The sequence below is a fragment of the Gossypium hirsutum genome, chromosome A10, assembly GCF_007990345.1.
Source record: "Gossypium hirsutum isolate 1008001.06 chromosome A10, Gossypium_hirsutum_v2.1, whole genome shotgun sequence".
NCBI classification, from domain to species: Eukaryota; Viridiplantae; Streptophyta; class Magnoliopsida; order Malvales; family Malvaceae; genus Gossypium; species Gossypium hirsutum.
This window is the reverse complement of record NC_053433.1, coordinates 71,807,362-71,825,368: the sequence shown is the minus strand read 5'-3', so window position 1 is coordinate 71,825,368 and position 18,007 is coordinate 71,807,362. Positions and strand designations below refer to the sequence as shown.

General features: G+C 27.3%; 1 protein-coding gene across 1 annotated transcript; it reads right to left on the bottom strand.

The window, feature by feature from the left end:
* Positions 1-7,353: 7,353 nt before the first annotated feature.
* On the bottom strand, positions 7,354-9,810 carry LOC107914785 (serine hydroxymethyltransferase 4). The gene is given in 4 exon segments (NM_001327113.1): positions 7,354-7,692; positions 7,815-7,916; positions 8,003-8,393; positions 9,095-9,810. Coding segments are annotated over 4 exon segments (1,416 nt in total). The 5' UTR covers positions 9,773-9,810; the 3' UTR covers positions 7,354-7,447.
* Between the last annotated feature and the right edge of the window lie 8,197 nt (positions 9,811-18,007).

The following is an 18,007-nucleotide window of genomic DNA, read 5'->3' as shown; positions in this document are numbered from 1 at the left end:
AAGGGTGATTTACATTTTTAATCCCTCCCTTTTGTAGCACCACTTGATCAGGCTTATTTTTTTTTATTATTTGTGATTTGGCCCTCAAATTTCGTGTGGTTTTTTTTTAATTCAGTCCCTTGGACGGTCTTGCTGAACATGCGTAGGGAACCAAGGGAATGTTTTCCCAACTAGTCCCTGCTAGTTTTAATGCGCTTCGTTCGGATCCTTGATTAACTTTCCAGTATTTATATTGAGCACCCCGAAATTTTAGCTTGTTTTCATCCCTGTCCTTAATTCATTTACTTCATTTATTTGCTTATTCTTTTAGAAACTGTTGTATTGCTTATTATTTTATTATTTTGCATTATTTGTTTCAAGTTTTGTATCATTCAGCTTAAACCTTTTCATATGTATTTTTTTGTTTGATTATCATAAATTATTACATACTGTTTATTTTAAAATTTGTCTTACATATATTATTTTTTATATATTCTATTTATTTTTAGACTGCTTTATTATATATTAATACATTATTTCATTTATCATATTCTTTAAATTTTGTATATATATTATCTAGCTAAAACTATTTTATATTCTTTATTTTAGATTTCTTTTATACATTATTTATTTTAAACTTGTTATATTATTCTCAAGCTATTTATATATTATTCTTTTTTTCTAAACGTTATTTGAGCTAAACTATTTTTTATGTCATTCTAAAATTTGTTAGACGTTACTTATTTGTAAATTTTTATGTATCATTTATTTTAAGCTATTTCGTATATTTTATTTATTTTGAAAGGTTTTACATATATTTGATTTTGAATTTGTTTTCATGTATTATCTATTTAAAATTATTTTATTATTTTAAATTATTTTATATACCTTATTTTTAAACTCCATTTTATTTATTTTAAAATGTTTCATTATTATTTATATTAAGTTTTTTTCCATATTATTCATTTTACCCTTTTATGTATATATATTTTAATATTATATTTTTATATATTATGTATATAGTTTTCAATACTATTATTATGTATATTTGTATGTAGAATTATCAGTATTTTTAATATTATGCTTTCATCACCTTACTTATTATTGTTATATGTTTATATATAGATATATTCACTGTTTTTATTTCGTGATTAATAATATTATTATCGCATTTAATATCGCATGCATTGTTATCGTTTCTAACATTATTGTCAGGTTTATTATTTGCTTCGATGTATTTCTAACTCTTTTATTTTCTGTTTCTTACCCATTATGTATCAGTTTGCTTTTTATTTCTTTAAAAATTTTCATTCATACTTTCTAATTAATTTCAATAAGCAAGGCAACGTACTGATTTAACATTAAGTCGTCGATTTCATCGCTATGTTGGGTGAATGTCAATCGGCTTATGTTAAAAACGGAATGTCCTTCTCAAAAGAAACCGAAATTATAAAAATTTTCTTGTTTTGATTGGATCGCGATTAAATATTGCATTGAACTCACATTTTTAAAAATTGAGACGACACATGTTTAATGAGATACTATTTTTTGGGCGTCACGAGGGTGCTAATACATTCCTCGTGCGTAACCGACTCCCGAACCCTATTTTTCTCTAGAGTTTTGACGTAGACCTAAACTCGGCCTTCTTTTTACCCAAAAATAAATTTTTCCGTTAAAAAGAGGATTTATTAGGTGTCCGATCACACCTAGGAAAAAGGATCGGTGGCGACTCCATTTTTTTTATAAAATTGAAATTCGGTTTTCAAATTTTCAATAAATCACCTCAATTAGCACCCAAGCAAATTTTATGTTGCTACACATGGGTAAAGTATAACTTTGGTAAGAAACTTTTATATTTTAACCATATGTTTTTTTTAATTAAGGTATAACTACTATTAATTTTTATTTGACATAAATTTCACATTTGATGGTATTTGATTTTTGCCTTTTTAGGTTAATTTTTTTATGTAAAAGATATAATTGCTAATTAGATATGTTTGCTATTAATATGGTATGTTTTCTCTATTATTATTTTTTGGTAAATCATTTTTTTTTGAAGTTTTTTTTAATTAAGTTATATTATGCATAACATTTAGATGTTTTGATTATTAAATTCTTGTTATTAAATATTCTTAAAATTTTAATTATGGTGGAAAGTGTTATTAACCTACCATTGTTGATTAAAGGGAAATTTGATATGATTTATTTAGTCTTATTAACTTGCTAACGTTGAATGATTGTATCATATCTTTTAAATTGAATTTACAAATATTTTATTAGAGCAACATAATATTTTATAATATATATGTGATATTGAAATTTGACACAATGTGTATCGGATAATTTTCAAGCATCGTACACGAAAATTTTGATTGTTTATTAAATGATTTTTACAATTAGATTATAAATGTTATTACTAAAACAAAGTTGTTTTACTACTTGTAATAGTGCTCGTGATAATAGTCAAGGTGATGACGATGATGTTAAAGATCTTCAGGTATATTTTACTATATTTTATTTATTATACTATGTTTATTATAGTTGGAAAATAATCATGACAACATGAATAGATAGATTTGATTTGAAATTTCACGCATGTTTGCGATGATGATTATGAAACAAATAATCTATTGGGATATTTATAAGTTCGTCTTACTAGATTTGTTGCATTCCCTGAAGTGAATGTAAACATAAAGAAAATAAAAGATATAATTATGGACCACTAAAAGTGGGAGCATAATAATAAATAAGAGAATAATGAGAGTTCTCAAGATAACTCTTTAAAGGGTAAAGATAACTTATGTTATCAATGTGGCATGAAAAATTATTGGCCACATATGTGGTGTATGCCCAAATATTTTATTTCTGTTAATATTCTTTGAGGAAGGATAAGAAAATACAGTAATGAATTTTATCATTACAGATAGAAAATATTTATCTTATTTGGTACTGAAACAAACAAATATTATTACAATATTTGATAGTACAAAATTAGTTGAAAGCTCCAAAAGAGCTAATATATCAATTTAAAAAGCACAAAATTTGTGATTTAATGAATTACTTTTAAAAAGATATTTGTAATAGATCTTCTATTGATATTGTGAATGAGGAAAATATTATATTTCATATAAATAAAAACTGGATTAGGTTATTAATTTGTATTTATTTTATAATCTTTGTGATATTCTTTTATCATCATCCCCATTAAAGGATTGAAAGCAAAATATTTGACTGCGAAAGATTACTTATGAGCAATAGAATATGATAATTCTATCTAAAGCTTATTATGGTTGGATGCACTTAAAGTTGTAAGTTTTTTAAAACTGTGAGTATAACTCTACAGTATTCAGAATAAGTTCTCAATTAAAATTACATGGTAAAATATTACTGATAAGATTTTACAAGAGAGAAAACTTATGTATGAAAAGTCATTGGTTATATACTCTGTGATTTAATGAATTACTTTTAAAAAGATATTTGTGATTTAATTATGACATGATTTGTCAGTTTCCCCAACATTAGGGGGAGAGGATAAAAAGCTGGATTAATAAAGTATTTGAAATGAATTATCAATGTCTATGATCCTCGTACAAAGCAATGTGAACTAGAAGTTCAACAGATGATTCATTTTACAAAACAATTGCCAGATTCATTAAATCTCACATACCAACTGAAAATGCTCAAATACGAATTGATGTCCTAATAAGGCAAACTGTTAGTGCAAAAGAAAGTAATTCATGCCTAAAGCGTGGAAGATCGATCGGTTCCAAATATAAAAATCCTCGTAAAAGGAAAAGAGCAAACATTTAAGATGGTCTTATAGTGGAGGCGGTGGTTCCTGAAGAGACCAATGACATAACTAATTATAAAACTCAAGAAGAGATTCAGCCACCTAAAATTGAAAATGAAATTGATGAAAATGAAGAGATCTCAATAAATTATGTCAATACGAGAAAAAGATGAAACTGAAAAAAAAATGTAGTTGTCGACAACAATTTTGCTTATAATATTGCTATTGAAATAATAAAAGAAAATGATCATCTTGAGCCTAAATCTATTGAGGAATGTAAAAATAGAAAATATTGGGAAAAAATGAAAAGATGCAATTCAATAAGAATTGAATTCACTTTCTAAATGTGAAGTTTTTGAACCTGTAGTCCAAACAGCTAAAGGTGTAAAGCCGGAAGGATATAAATGAGTATTTGTATGAAAATGAAATGAAATTGATGAAGTCGTAAGATATAAAACTCGACTTGTAGCACAAGAATTTTCACAAAGGCCCAGCATTGATTATGAAGAGACATATTTTCCTGTGGTGGATGCAATCACGTTTAGATATCTTATTAGTATGGCAGTACGTGAAAAACTTGACATACATCTAATGGATGTTGTTACATCCTATTTATATAGTACACTTGATAGTGAAATTTATATGAAAATCCCTGAAGGATTTAAAATCCCAAAAAAATATAAAGTTTATTGAGAAAATTGCTCAATTAGATTAAAGAATCTGGACATATGTAGTACAATCGTCTTAGTGAATACTTGTTTTAAAAAAAAAGGTTACAAAAACGATCCAATTTGGTCATGTGTCTTTATAAAAAGGTTTGGATCAGATTTTGTGATAATTGATGTTTATATTGATGATCTAACTATTATTAGAACTCTTGAAGAGCTTCAAAATTTAGTAAATTGTTTAAAAAAAAAAGAATTCGAGATGAAAGATTTTGGAAAAACAAAGTTTTATCTTGGCTTACGAATCGAGTAGTTAAAAAATGAAATTTATGTTCATTAATCAACTTATATGGAAAAGTTATTAAAGAAATTTTACATGGATAAAGCACACTCATTAAGTACTCCGATGGTTGTATGATCATTAGATGTGAATAAAAATCAATTTCATCCTTGCGAGGATGGTGAAGAGTTTATTGGTCCTGAAGTACCATATTTAAGTGACATAGGAGCATTGATGTATCTTGCAAACAACACAAGACCTGATATAACTTTCGTTGTAAACTTGTTAGTAAGATTTAGTTCTTCTCTAATACATAGACATTGGAGTGGAATTAAACATATATTTAGATATCTCAGAGGGACTATTGATGTGAGGTTATTTTATTCAAATGATTCAAAATCCCTATTAGTTGGCTATGTTGATGTTGGATACTTATTAGATCCACACAAAGGTCAATCTCAAACATGATATTTATCTATGTAGGTGTACTGCCATATATGGCGTTCAACAAAGCAAACATTAGTTGTTGCTTTTTCAAATCATGCAAAAATAATTGCAATGCATGAGGCAAGTTGAGAGTGTGTAATTTGCCTTTACAGGAGATATTTATCTAAGGTTATTGACCTAACATATCCAGAAGATATGTAATTTGCCTTTACAGGAAAATATGTTAACTATCTTATACGAAGATAATGCAACATGTATCAATTGAAAGGTGATTATATCAAAGATGACAGAACGAAACATATTTCACCAAAATTATTCTTCACCCATGATCTTGAGAAAAGAGGTGGTATTAATGTTCAACAAATTCGTTCTAGTAAGAATTTAGCAGATCTTTTTACTAAGATATTGCCAACTTCAACATTTGAAAGACTACTACACAAGATTGGAATGCGTCAACTCAAAGATGTAATGCAATGTTGCCATCAGGGGGAGTCTAAAAACAAGTCGTACTCTTTTCCTTTAACCAATGTTTTGTCTCATTGGGTTTTCCTGGTAAAGGTTTTTAACGAGGCAGTTTGTAATAGAAGATTGTGTACTATTTTTCCTTCATTAGGTTTTTTATCCCACAGGGTTTTTCCTAATAATTTTTTAACGAGGCACATTATTTATCAATGGACATCCAAGAAGTAGTGTTATGAAGATCTTATTAAGTGCATGTCCATCATGATCAAGTAAATTCTAATTGTTATTAGAATTAGATCTCTACTTCTTTTATACTTCTTATGCCTATAAATAGAGACCCTAATGAAACATTGTAATCATCCCTTTGATTAATAAAGTAAATTCTCTGTTGCTTTAATATTTTCTTTGTTCTTTATTCTCTCCATCTCTCTTTATTTTAATAAACATAAAATTATGTTAATAATAAATATTAAATTAAATTAAATTTTAATTTAGATTGAAAATAAGTCTAAACTGAGCATAGAGATTAATTATCACTTAATTTATATACCAATTAAAATTTAACTTTAACTTTATAAATAGCCTTTGGTAGTTAGACACATTGAATCAAATAAGATATAAGAAGAATCACTAATAAAAAGAATGGAGATTATTAACATTAATAAGATGGAAGTATATTTAAAAAAATGAAACATTATTATAATGAATCATTACTCTTAAATGTATTATTAATGTAGTGTAAATATCTTTTCTATTTATCATGAATCGTTATTATAATTGTTGTATGTTGTTTTGCCTAATTTTTGTTTTTTAATTTATTTTCTTTTATAGATCAAAATTTCTATGTTATTTTTAATAGCTTGATTTATTTATTTAATGTTTAATTGGTTTTTTAGTTAAATATTAATTTTATATTTAATTTAATTTTTTATGGAAACTAAAATTTAAGTAGTGATGTTAGGATAAAATTTATTTGTTTTATAATGTTGTTTCTTTTGATGCTATAAGTACATAGACAAGTAAATATGTATAGTTTTTTTATTAACTATAATATATTATTATTTTTTACTTTGTATAATCTATATTATTAACTAATATATATATATTTACTAATGTGGCTATTAATAGGAAATCAACTTTTTTAGTAAGAATGAAACGAAGTAGGATGGATTAAAGGAAACAAATTAGTATGGATTAAAAGTAAAATTATCATTGTCATTAATAGGTAATTAATCTTTTTGATTAGATATTCTAACCTTAGTTTTATATAAATTTTTAATTTAGAAAAAATGTTTTAATAGTAAATAATTTTTTGTTTCGGGAAAAATGTTGAATAATTTTTAAATTTAGAATATTACAGCCGTCAGCCTTCTTTACTATTAATTGTTACAAGTACCAACATTATGAGTTATAACAAAAGAGAATCTAACGATGCGAGAAATTAGTCCACAAATTTTATGCAGAAGGTGAATAATTTTTCCTCTTTTTATTTTCCAGAGTTTGGGATGTTCAATCAAACACCATTCATTTCTCTCCTTTATCTCCCCCCCCAAAAAAAAAACTTTTCTAGCAACAAAAAAGAATACATAAAATTAGTACATACGTTTTATGCAAACTCTTATAAAGACAGAACAGCAAAAACTTGAAAAATATCATATCAAATTGACCAGTAAATGAAGACACTTAAAACCGTACGTGGAAGGCATTTGCATCCTTCTCTTTTCCCTTTCTTTTTCCTTTCACTCATAAGACATCAAATGGGGGCAACCCAAAAAGTGGCAGATGCTGATAATAACATCAATTAGATCGTATGGTTATTTAGATCTAATCCTTGTACTTCATTTCGGACATCTTGAAGCCAGGCATATCGAATGAGGATGCGAACTTCTCAACATCAACCTTCAGCTCTTGGATCTCCTTGTTGTTGTCCAACCCTTTGTTGAAGTCCTTCAAAAGCTTACCATATTGCTTTTGGATGTTCAAAGTGATTGTCACGGCTCGGTGGAGGAACTCGCCTATCTGTTCAAAGTCCTTCTCAACCAAACCCCTTGAAGTCATGGCAGGTGTACCTGTCATGCATACACATCTCGCATCAAATGACCGTATGAGATAAAATTTGAAATTTGACCAAACTTGCAAGTGTTAGGTAATCTCTCACTAGCAAGGGATTCATTTTGGTACGCTAACTTACCAATTCGTACACCTCCCGGAGCCAATGCACTGCTGTCACCAAAAACAGCATTCTTGTTAACAGTGATGTTGCAGAGGTCACAAAGCTTCTCAACCTTGTTGCCTGTAAAAACAACGATAGATAAAGATGAGAATTCATCAAAGGCAATTGTTCAACAACCTTGAGGCCAAGTAATTCAACTGCCATACCAGTCAATCCAAGAGGTCGGAGATCCCAAAGAACAAGGTGGTTCTCAGTTCCACCAGTAACAAGCTGGTATCCCTTGCCCATCAGGTACTTTCCAAGGGCAACTGCATTGGCCTTCACTTGTTTAGCATATGCCTTGAACCCAGGTGTCATGGACTGTTTCAAGGCAACAGCCAGGGCACCAATCTGGTGATTGTGAGGACCACCCTGAAGGGAAGGGAAAACTGCAAAGTTGATCTTGTCTTCAAAGTCATACACTGCATCTTCGGGTTGGCCCTTCTTTGGTGGCTTTGGTCCCTTGCGATAGAAAATCATACCAGCCCTAGGACCCCTCAAGCTCTTGTGGGTGGTGGTTGTGACAATGTCACAGAACTCAAACGGATTGTTTGCCTCCTGCTCGAACAATAGAATCCGTAAAAGTTAATAACTTGAAATTTAGTTAGTGCACAAAGGAATCTAATAAAGCAAAAACAATTACTCGAAGAACTTCATATATAAAATTAATGTTGAAATAGAGATTGTGGGGTGAACTTTGGAAAGGAACTAACAGCATTAGAAAAATTGATGGGAATCATATTTAGATTCACTCAAATCTCCATTGTTACTACCAAAAGCATTATTAGAAACGAATTCGGACTGAACCACATTTAGATTTCTCAGATTTGGTTTATGCTTCAATGATAAAGCACTTCATTTCTGAAATAGATTCCACTATTAGATCTGCAAGACAGCTTAAACTTTTCGAGAAAAGAAAAAAGTACTAAGTTGAACACATTTTATTCAATTTTAATTTTCACACCCTAAAAATGCACTGCATGTATGCATTAAAAGACAAGAGAATGAAGCCATAGACAGACCTTGAATTTTTTTATAAACTATGATTAATTTAATGCAAAATGAAGTCGCATCAAAACCCCAAATCCAGATGCTAAAGATCATACTAAATCACACAAATCCCAGATCCAATCCATAAAAATTCTAAAAACATATAAACAATTGAAATCCCAAATAAAAAAACCCAGATCTCAAAGCCACCCATCAATAACATGTAAGATTAAAGAAAAACAAAATAAGATCCAACTAAAATTACATACCTGAGCAGCAACAAGGCCACTAATGTGAGCCATATCACACAACAACAGAGCACCACACTTGTCAGCAACGGCCCTGAACCTAGCGTAATCCCAGTCCCTAGGATACGCACTTCCACCGCAAATGATAAGCTTAGGCCTGAAATCCAACGCCTTCTCTTCCAACTTATCGTAGTCAATGTACCCCGTAGTGGAGTTCACCTTGTAAGGCAAACTCTCGAAGTAAATAGAAGTAGCAGAAATCTTCTTCCCACCGGAGGTATAATACCCATGAGTCAAATGACCGCCTGAAGGCAAATCGAGTCCCATGATCCTATCATGAGGCTGGAGAACGGCCGTGTAAGCAGCGAAGTTGGCCGGGGAACCGGAATAAGGCTGGACATTGACACCCCATTTGGTAGGATCGAGGTGGAAAGCCTGGATAGCGCGAGATCTGCAGAGGTTCTCGATCTCATCAATGAATTCATTTCCGCCGTAGTAACGGTTACCAGGCATGCCCTCGGAGTATTTGTTGGTGAGGGCACTGCCGAGGGCTTCGATGACGGCGAAGGAAGTGAAGTTCTCGGAAGCGATGAGCTCGATGCCGCGGCATTGGCGACGCTTCTCTTTCTCGATGAGGTCATGGATTTCGGGATCGACGGAGTCGAGGGAGGAATTGCCCCAACTGCTTACTGGATCCATTGGATTTCAGAGAAAATGGAGAAATTGAAGGGAATTGGTAATGGGGGAAAATTGGTGAAGACAGATCGGGAAGTGTTTGCAGCTCTGCTTATAAAAGAGTGTGATGAAGATATGAGAGTACCATTATACCCTTTTTCTTCTCTGTCATTTACTATATTTTAGTGGCCCGCTCTTGGTTGGTTGGTGATGGTTAAAACAATTTTTTTTATATTATAATTATTTAGGAATAATTTCAAATTTGGTACCTATACTTTCATAAAATGTTCAATGTGCTACTTGAGTTATCAATATAAATTTTATTATGATACATGTACTTTTATAAAATATCTAATGTGGTACTTATACTTTGAAAATATATAATGTGATACTTAAATTATCAATATGTGTTTTATTATAGCATTTAGTGTTAACATGATTAGTGAAGTGCTAAACTAGTCAATAAAAATTCGATATGTAGAATTTCTTTTTTCATATTATCAATTCCACATTAATAATATAACATTATGTGAAAAATAAATAAAATAAAAAATAATTAAACATATAATTAATAAAAAAGAAATAAATACTAAACTTACATGAAATTACTTATACTTTCATGAATAAAGAAAAATATTATTTTAAAATCAACAAAAATATTATTTCAAATGGAAAACACTTTGGAGAAGTTGACCGTTTACTTAAATGGAGAATATGATGGTCGTAAGTTTAGCCATATGTTTAGTTTTTTTTAATTTAAATATAAAATTTTGTTTTATTTAGTTTCTTCGTAATATTATATTATCCATGTGAATTTGATGGTTTGGAAAATAATTTTTATGTGTTGAATTTTCATTGGTTGGTTTAGTAATGCACTAACGGTGTTAACACCAAGGGTGGGTTTAGATGGGTAGTGGGGTGCGGTGCGATGCGTTTAGCTTACTTTTTGTCTCACGCTACAGTACCGCTACAATATTTAATCTTATCACCACCGTTGTTTTCACTCTAACTGCAGGTAAACGCGTCGCCCATCCAAACTCACCCCAAATATCATAATAAAACATATAGTGATAGTTCAGATACCATATTGGACATTTTCAAAGTACATGTACCACATTACACATTTTATGAAAGTATAGGTACCAAATGTGATATTCTTCCTAATTATTTATTAGGTGTTTATGGTTAAAAATCTTGTTAGTCCCTACATTTTGACAAAATTTGAGATTTAGTCCATGTACTTAAAAGGTTAGAAATTAAGCCTTTCAACTGTTTTAATTTAACATCTTAATCCAATTATTAAAATAGTAAATATATTTATAATAATTTATTGTCGAATTAGCATGTTCATTAAATTGTCATCTCAGTCCAATTATTAAAAGTGGATTATGGATGAACGAAAATATTTTATATTAAAAATATATATATTATAGACATGTTAACAAATTATTATTAATGAGGTGGTTAGGGTCTTTTATATGTATCTATTGGTTTAAGGTTTGATTCTCAAATTATGTTTTTCAAATGTTTTATTTAAAGATTAAATAAAAAATATGAAGAGATTAAAATGCTCTTATAATAATATTAATTATCATTTAATATAAGGGTATTTTAATAATTTCACAATTAAGTTGGTGTCGAGTTGACTTGTAAGATCAACTCAACCAGACACTTTATATGTATAGATAGTAAGTATTTTTATTAAAAAAAATTGTCAATTTAGCATGTTGATTAAGTTGTCATCATGCAAGGTGTCATATGATTAACGAAAAATAAGTATGTTAAGTTGAAAATTTAGAATAGAAATTACCGGTGATGATAATGATTAGGCTACAATTTTTAAATTGAAAAAGTAATATGATTGAATTTTTAACTTTAAAAGTATAGGATATTTTCTACTCATAACACACATAAGCGCACTCGAATCCATATCCTTATAATTGTTGCAATAACAACAATGCCAACTAAGTAAAGGCTCAATCAATAGTACTTGTGCTTTAATTTGATATAATTTGATACATCTATTTTTTTAATATTATTAGTTAATTCAAATAGTTGACAACTTTAATTATTTCGGTTAAAATTTCTAGGTTAAGTTTTTTTCCTTAATATACTCATTCCGACTTATCACGTCGAAATAGTTTTTTTAGTGTTATAAAAGATGATTTTAAGAAAAATATACATTAGCATTTTAATTGGAATAATTAAACATGTTAACTATTTGAATTAACTAGTATCATTGTAAAAGTAGAAATGCAAGTTATGTCAACTTAAAAGATAATGATTGAATCCTAAATGTTGGCATAGTAGAGGATCAATATTGCAATTTAACTATTATTTTATAATAGTTTATATCTATAATATATATATATAAGCATGAGTTTAAGATTAAACAAAAGTTGTGCTAATTTTATTAATGTAAAATAGAGTTATTGCTTTTTTTAGCATTAATCTCATTATAGGTTATTTACCGTATATGCTCTTTTTTGACAAAATACTTAAAATTACCCATAGCCCCTCCCAACCTCTAAATAGGAATATAATGCGTTTCAGCGTATTCGAACTCATGTCCTCCTACACTGGCAACAATGTTGACGTCAATTGAGTTAAGACTCAATTGGTAAAATAGAGTTATTACTTTAATAGAGTTCTAAACATCTTAATTATCATTTAATTAATATTAGAGTTAATTATGTTAATTTTTTTATTATTTTGAATAATGTTACTTTACATTAATTACATAAAGTAAACTATTTTGTATGTTGAATATGTTAAATATGCTTTGATTATTATTTGAAAAAAATTTATTATAATAATTGAATTGATAATATATTTTATTTATATTCAATAATTCAAATAAAAAGATTATTTTACGCGAACTATTGCAATTAAAAATATAATATTTAAAAAATTAATCAAATATAAAACGCATAAAATCACATATAACATATGTGACATTAAAAGTTAATTATATATAAAAACACGAGTTTAAAGAAAATTTTGGATTAATTAATATACTGTTGTTTAAATATTATTGACTTTGAAATTTTAAATATATTATTTATAAAAAATTCCATATTTATAAATAAGAATTTAATTTATTAAAATATTTAATTAACTAAATTTATTTAATAAAAAATTTATCATACACAAAAATAAGAATTATGATTATGATAAAAGACATTTCTAAATGAACTTTTATACAAAAAGTTAAAAATTATAAAATATTTTATATTAAAGTGCTTTTTCACTAAATAGAAAAGTTTAAAAATCATATTACTTTAATTTTAAATATCAAAATTTAATTATGTATAAAATAACGTTATAATACATTTGTATAACTCAATATATTATTTTGCATTAATTGCCTAAAATAAAACTATATTTTTTTAATAAATTACAAATTTGAAACACTTAATATCATATATGATGTATATGGCACTATAAACTAGCTAAAAGAAAAATGAAGAAAATGAAAGTAAAAGTATCATAAAGGTCTTTATATTAAAAATTAGATTGCATTTTACTCTTTCTATTGCAGATTTGTCATTATACATTATATCAAAAAGAAAATGGGTTCTTTTTGTTAAAAATTTAATTTATTTGTACTATTAAAAACTGACATTACTGACAGAATAACTAGACAGTAACACGTGATGTGCCACAATAACGTATAGAACTAGTTTTTAACAGTTGAAATTGATGAAATTTTTAACAAAAAAACCAGTTTACTCTTTGATCTAACGTTAAGGATTAATTTACTTATTTTTTTAATATAATAAGAAAAATATAATTGAATTTCTGGTACAAAGACCTCCATAATACTTTTTTTGAAAATAAAAGCTGAGAATACTTTAGGACCTTTCTTCTACACGCTAATAATAATAATAATAATTGGTTTAAACTTAATTTAAAAACTACAAATATGTATTAATATTTTTTAATTTTACATCTTATAATTTTAAAATTAAAAATATAAATAGTTTAATAAATATTGAGTGCAGTTATAAAATATATTATAATTTAAAAAAATATAAATTTGAACTTTAAAAATGATATTATTAGAGAAAATAATTTTAAATCTTAAATATATAACATTAATTATAAAAAAAATTGTAAATTGTTATTGATTTTTTTTAAATGATAGGAAATTTGTTTGGGCGTTGGGTCCAATATGACGCCCCAAAAGATGTTGAAAGCTTAAACAAAGGGGAAGATATAAAATTTTGATTTAAGTTTTAAAAGGCTAGTTTCATGTGGATAGAGCTGTTTAAGAATTAACTCATCTTTATTCTACTTTCTATCAAATTTTATTTATATAATTAGGTTTTGGGAAGAAAATAACAGGTTTGAAAATTGAAGGGGTAAAAGATTACAAGTATGGAGAGATGGAAAAATAGAAAATAAAAATAAAAAATTTGGTAAAATTGAAAATGAAAAGAAAGAAAATAAAATATTTGAAAAATGCATAATTTTGAACTAACATATAAGATTGATTGAAAACAATGATCTCTCATTGTTCTTTCCAAAGAAGCAGACACTCAAAATTTATTTTCTTTCCACTTTTAATGTTTGCATATAATGAGATTTGAATCCAAAACATTATAATAAGTGAGCTTTTAACTTTCCCATTTCAACCAAAGTCTTTTTTAATTGTTACATACAATTTTCACCCACACCTTAGGTGTGATAATATCTAGTTTACACTTAAGTACTTTACTAAATTGGTGTCATCCTTAATCAGGTTACTAACTTAGTTATGTAATTACAAAAATACCTCTTCTTTTAAATTATAATTAATATTATATATTTAAGTACTTTACTGAGTTGGTGTCACCCTTAATCAAGTCACCAACTCAATTATGCAATTACAAAAATATCTTTTCTTTTAAATTATAATTAATATCATCATGATGGTACTTTTCTTTATTTTCATACTTTTATATCGTTTTTAAATAAAACAATTAAAAGTTACAAACAAAGGATCGAACACTTGTTTAATAATATTAAAATACAAGTTTACTACTCTATTTATATTCATTATTAAATAAATTTTAAAAGAAATCTTTCACCCACATCATGAGTGTGACAAAATCTAGTGTTTATATATGTAAATGAATCATTCAAATTTGTTTTAGAGTCATTTGTTTTTTAATTTTTTTTAAATATGCTATTTTTAATTTAATATATAATATATTTTTTTAATATTCATAACATCTGTATTTTTTTTGGCTTATTGGTAAAATAAACCCTCGAATTTTTTAAGAAAAATCAAATAAACCCCTCCAAACATTTTGCACCGATTTAAACTCCTAAATTGACAATTTTGACCGATGAGAGCCTTTGGCTAACATTCATTGTTAATAACAAACAACAATGTTAATGTGAATGTTGACAAATGCCATTTTAGCACCATTTGCTAATGTGGCAATGCCACGTCATTATCGTTTGTTGATGTAGCAGTATCACGTTAGTGAAAATAAAAATTGAAATTATTTTAAAAATAAGTACACCAATGAATATAGATAAATGATTGTCCAAGTTCATTTGAATGTAGACAACCATTTGTCTAGATTCATTCTAGAATTATAGAAAAATAAAAAAATTATTAAAATGATTAGAAATTAATTGAAAACCATAAAATTTTATAAAATTTTGAATAAATATTGTCAATCATTTGTCAAGATTTATTGTGTGCTTATTTTAAAAATAAAATTTTAAAATTTTTACTTTTTATTGATATAATATCTGTTAATGGCAATGTCGTGGATTAAAATATCTCCTTAAATTAAATTCTCAATACAAAAAGTTGGAGAAGCTATTCCAATAAGCTTTTCTTTTTAATTGAATAGAATCGGCTTGTACCGTGAACTATTATGTTATAATAAAGGATAGTAAGGTGAGTACCAAAACAAAAAGAAACCTTCAAGAATCAACACCGAGAACGTTGATAACAATGCAATTGTAAGAGGCAACAGGGATTGTTGAATCTTCACCCTCAACCAACTTAACAGCTGTGGATGATGATGTCCTCAGCATTGCATGTTATGTCGCTATTTAGGGGTGGGTAAACTTTTGGAAATACCAACTTCTAATGTCCAAAACCTCCTATACTCTCCTAATGGGGTTGTTGTTGTTGGGTGGCAATTCAGTCATTTCAAACATTTCAACACCACCTACCTTCCACCCTACTTCTCCTTCTCTCTAACATTGTATAAATAAATATAAATACGATTAGTATGTATTATAAATTTTAATTATTTTTTTTAAATTTAAAAATTTAGTCCAAATAAAATAATAATCATTAAATTTATTAAGTTAAACTACAATATGTCGTAAATATATAATACTTAAAAAAAATCATATCATTTAAATTCACTAAATACAAATCATAAAAAATCTATAAAATCTATGAAGGAGGATAATGAAGATACCATCCAAGCATCCACCTTTTGGGGGTTGGTGGTGGAATGATATCACTTTCAGGTTTCAACGATTGTTTGCCTAATTTCAAAACCCTCCACCCAATCAAGCTTTTACGAGTTCCCTTTTATTATTTATTCCCAAATCTTTTAATATAATAATATTGGGATTTTTTTATCGATTAATGTTAAGTAAGATGGCAACCCCTCACCAACCCAACTAGTTTAGGAAGGCACAAAATTCTCTCCTCTCCACTCTACGCTTTGTTTCACAATAATTATTACTTTCTTATTTATTTTATAATAAATTATTAAATCACAAGGAAAAAAAACCCTTTTTTTTTATGTAACTGTAATTATGGTTTATGATATCAAATCATTGTTGTATTGGTTATCTAAAATCTTTTAAGATATTTTGAATTGTGTTGATAAGCACTAAAAGAAATATGTTTTAACCTCATTGTTAATGTGTTTTTAGGTGATTTTTCCATATTAATTATGACTTTTATACTCTTAATTTTTAAAATTTATATTTTAATGCTTAATAGAGTACTTGGGAACGAAAGGAGCGAAAACTAAAGCGTCGGAGCAAGCTACAGGAACCACACAGGCTGAACCTGAGTATTGTTTTTTTATTTATTTGTTAATCGATTATTTTTTTGTTTTATTCTTTGTCGTATTCGTTAGTTAATTAATTTAGTTAGTTTTAGTTTTAATCAATCACTCGAATTATTCAGTTAAATAATAGAAAAACAGTAATTACTAGTACTTTTAGTTTTCATGGGAACAATATCTTTGCTCACCATAGCTATACTATCAATTGATAGGTGCACTTGCTTTAGTCAAATTTTTAATTAGTTTTACAATGCTTCAGATATTTAAGGGTGAAATAAAAAAAAATCATTTTAAGGGAGCTAAAATAAAAGCTTAATTATATAATACATGAAGTTAACTCTAATCTTTTAACAGGATGGAAATTCAATTATATTTTTTTTATAGATCAAAATATAAATTTATCATATATTAATTTATAATTTTATTATTATCAAAGGGACTAAACATTTTTTTTTATTTTTAAGAAAGTTAAAGTATAATTTTACTATATATTAATTTATAATGTTTTTTATTTATAAAAAGACTAAACTAAAAATTTTTAATTTTTAAAGAGCTAAAATAAAATTTCACCATCAATTTCGAGACCAAAACCCTTACCTACCCCACTGGATTTGCGTCTACTCTAATATCATCCACTTGATCCATACTCACCTTACTTATCAAACTAAAAACTAAAAGATTGGGAATGCATTATGTATTTAATATATTATAAAAAAATATTATTTATTTTATTTATCCTAGCCCCACATAAATAATTAGCAATGCTTGAACCTGTAGTTGACTCTAAAACAAATAGATGTGAACACCAAAGAAGCAAATGTTGTCATTCTTACTCCCACCTACTACTACTCTTTGGCTTGCTTATAATTTCGGTTTTCTTGCCTTTAGATTTTTTTTAATTAGTAAATTTATATTTAAATGCATTGTTTTAATATTTTATATTTAATTTCATGGTATTCAAAAATAATTTACTACTTTAAAAACTGCACATGTAAAAGAGCACTAGAAATGGAATCTATGTTTCCGCTTCAGAGGCTTAGACATTGATCTAGATCTGCACCCAAACTTCTTATTTTATTTTTATTTTAGACTTATGTTGGGAGCTTGATTTGATTTATACTATATTTAAATTAAATTAATTTCCTAACAACTCATATATATATATATATATATTACAAATCAATACATATAAACAAAGTGGTTAAGCAACTGAAATGTAGAT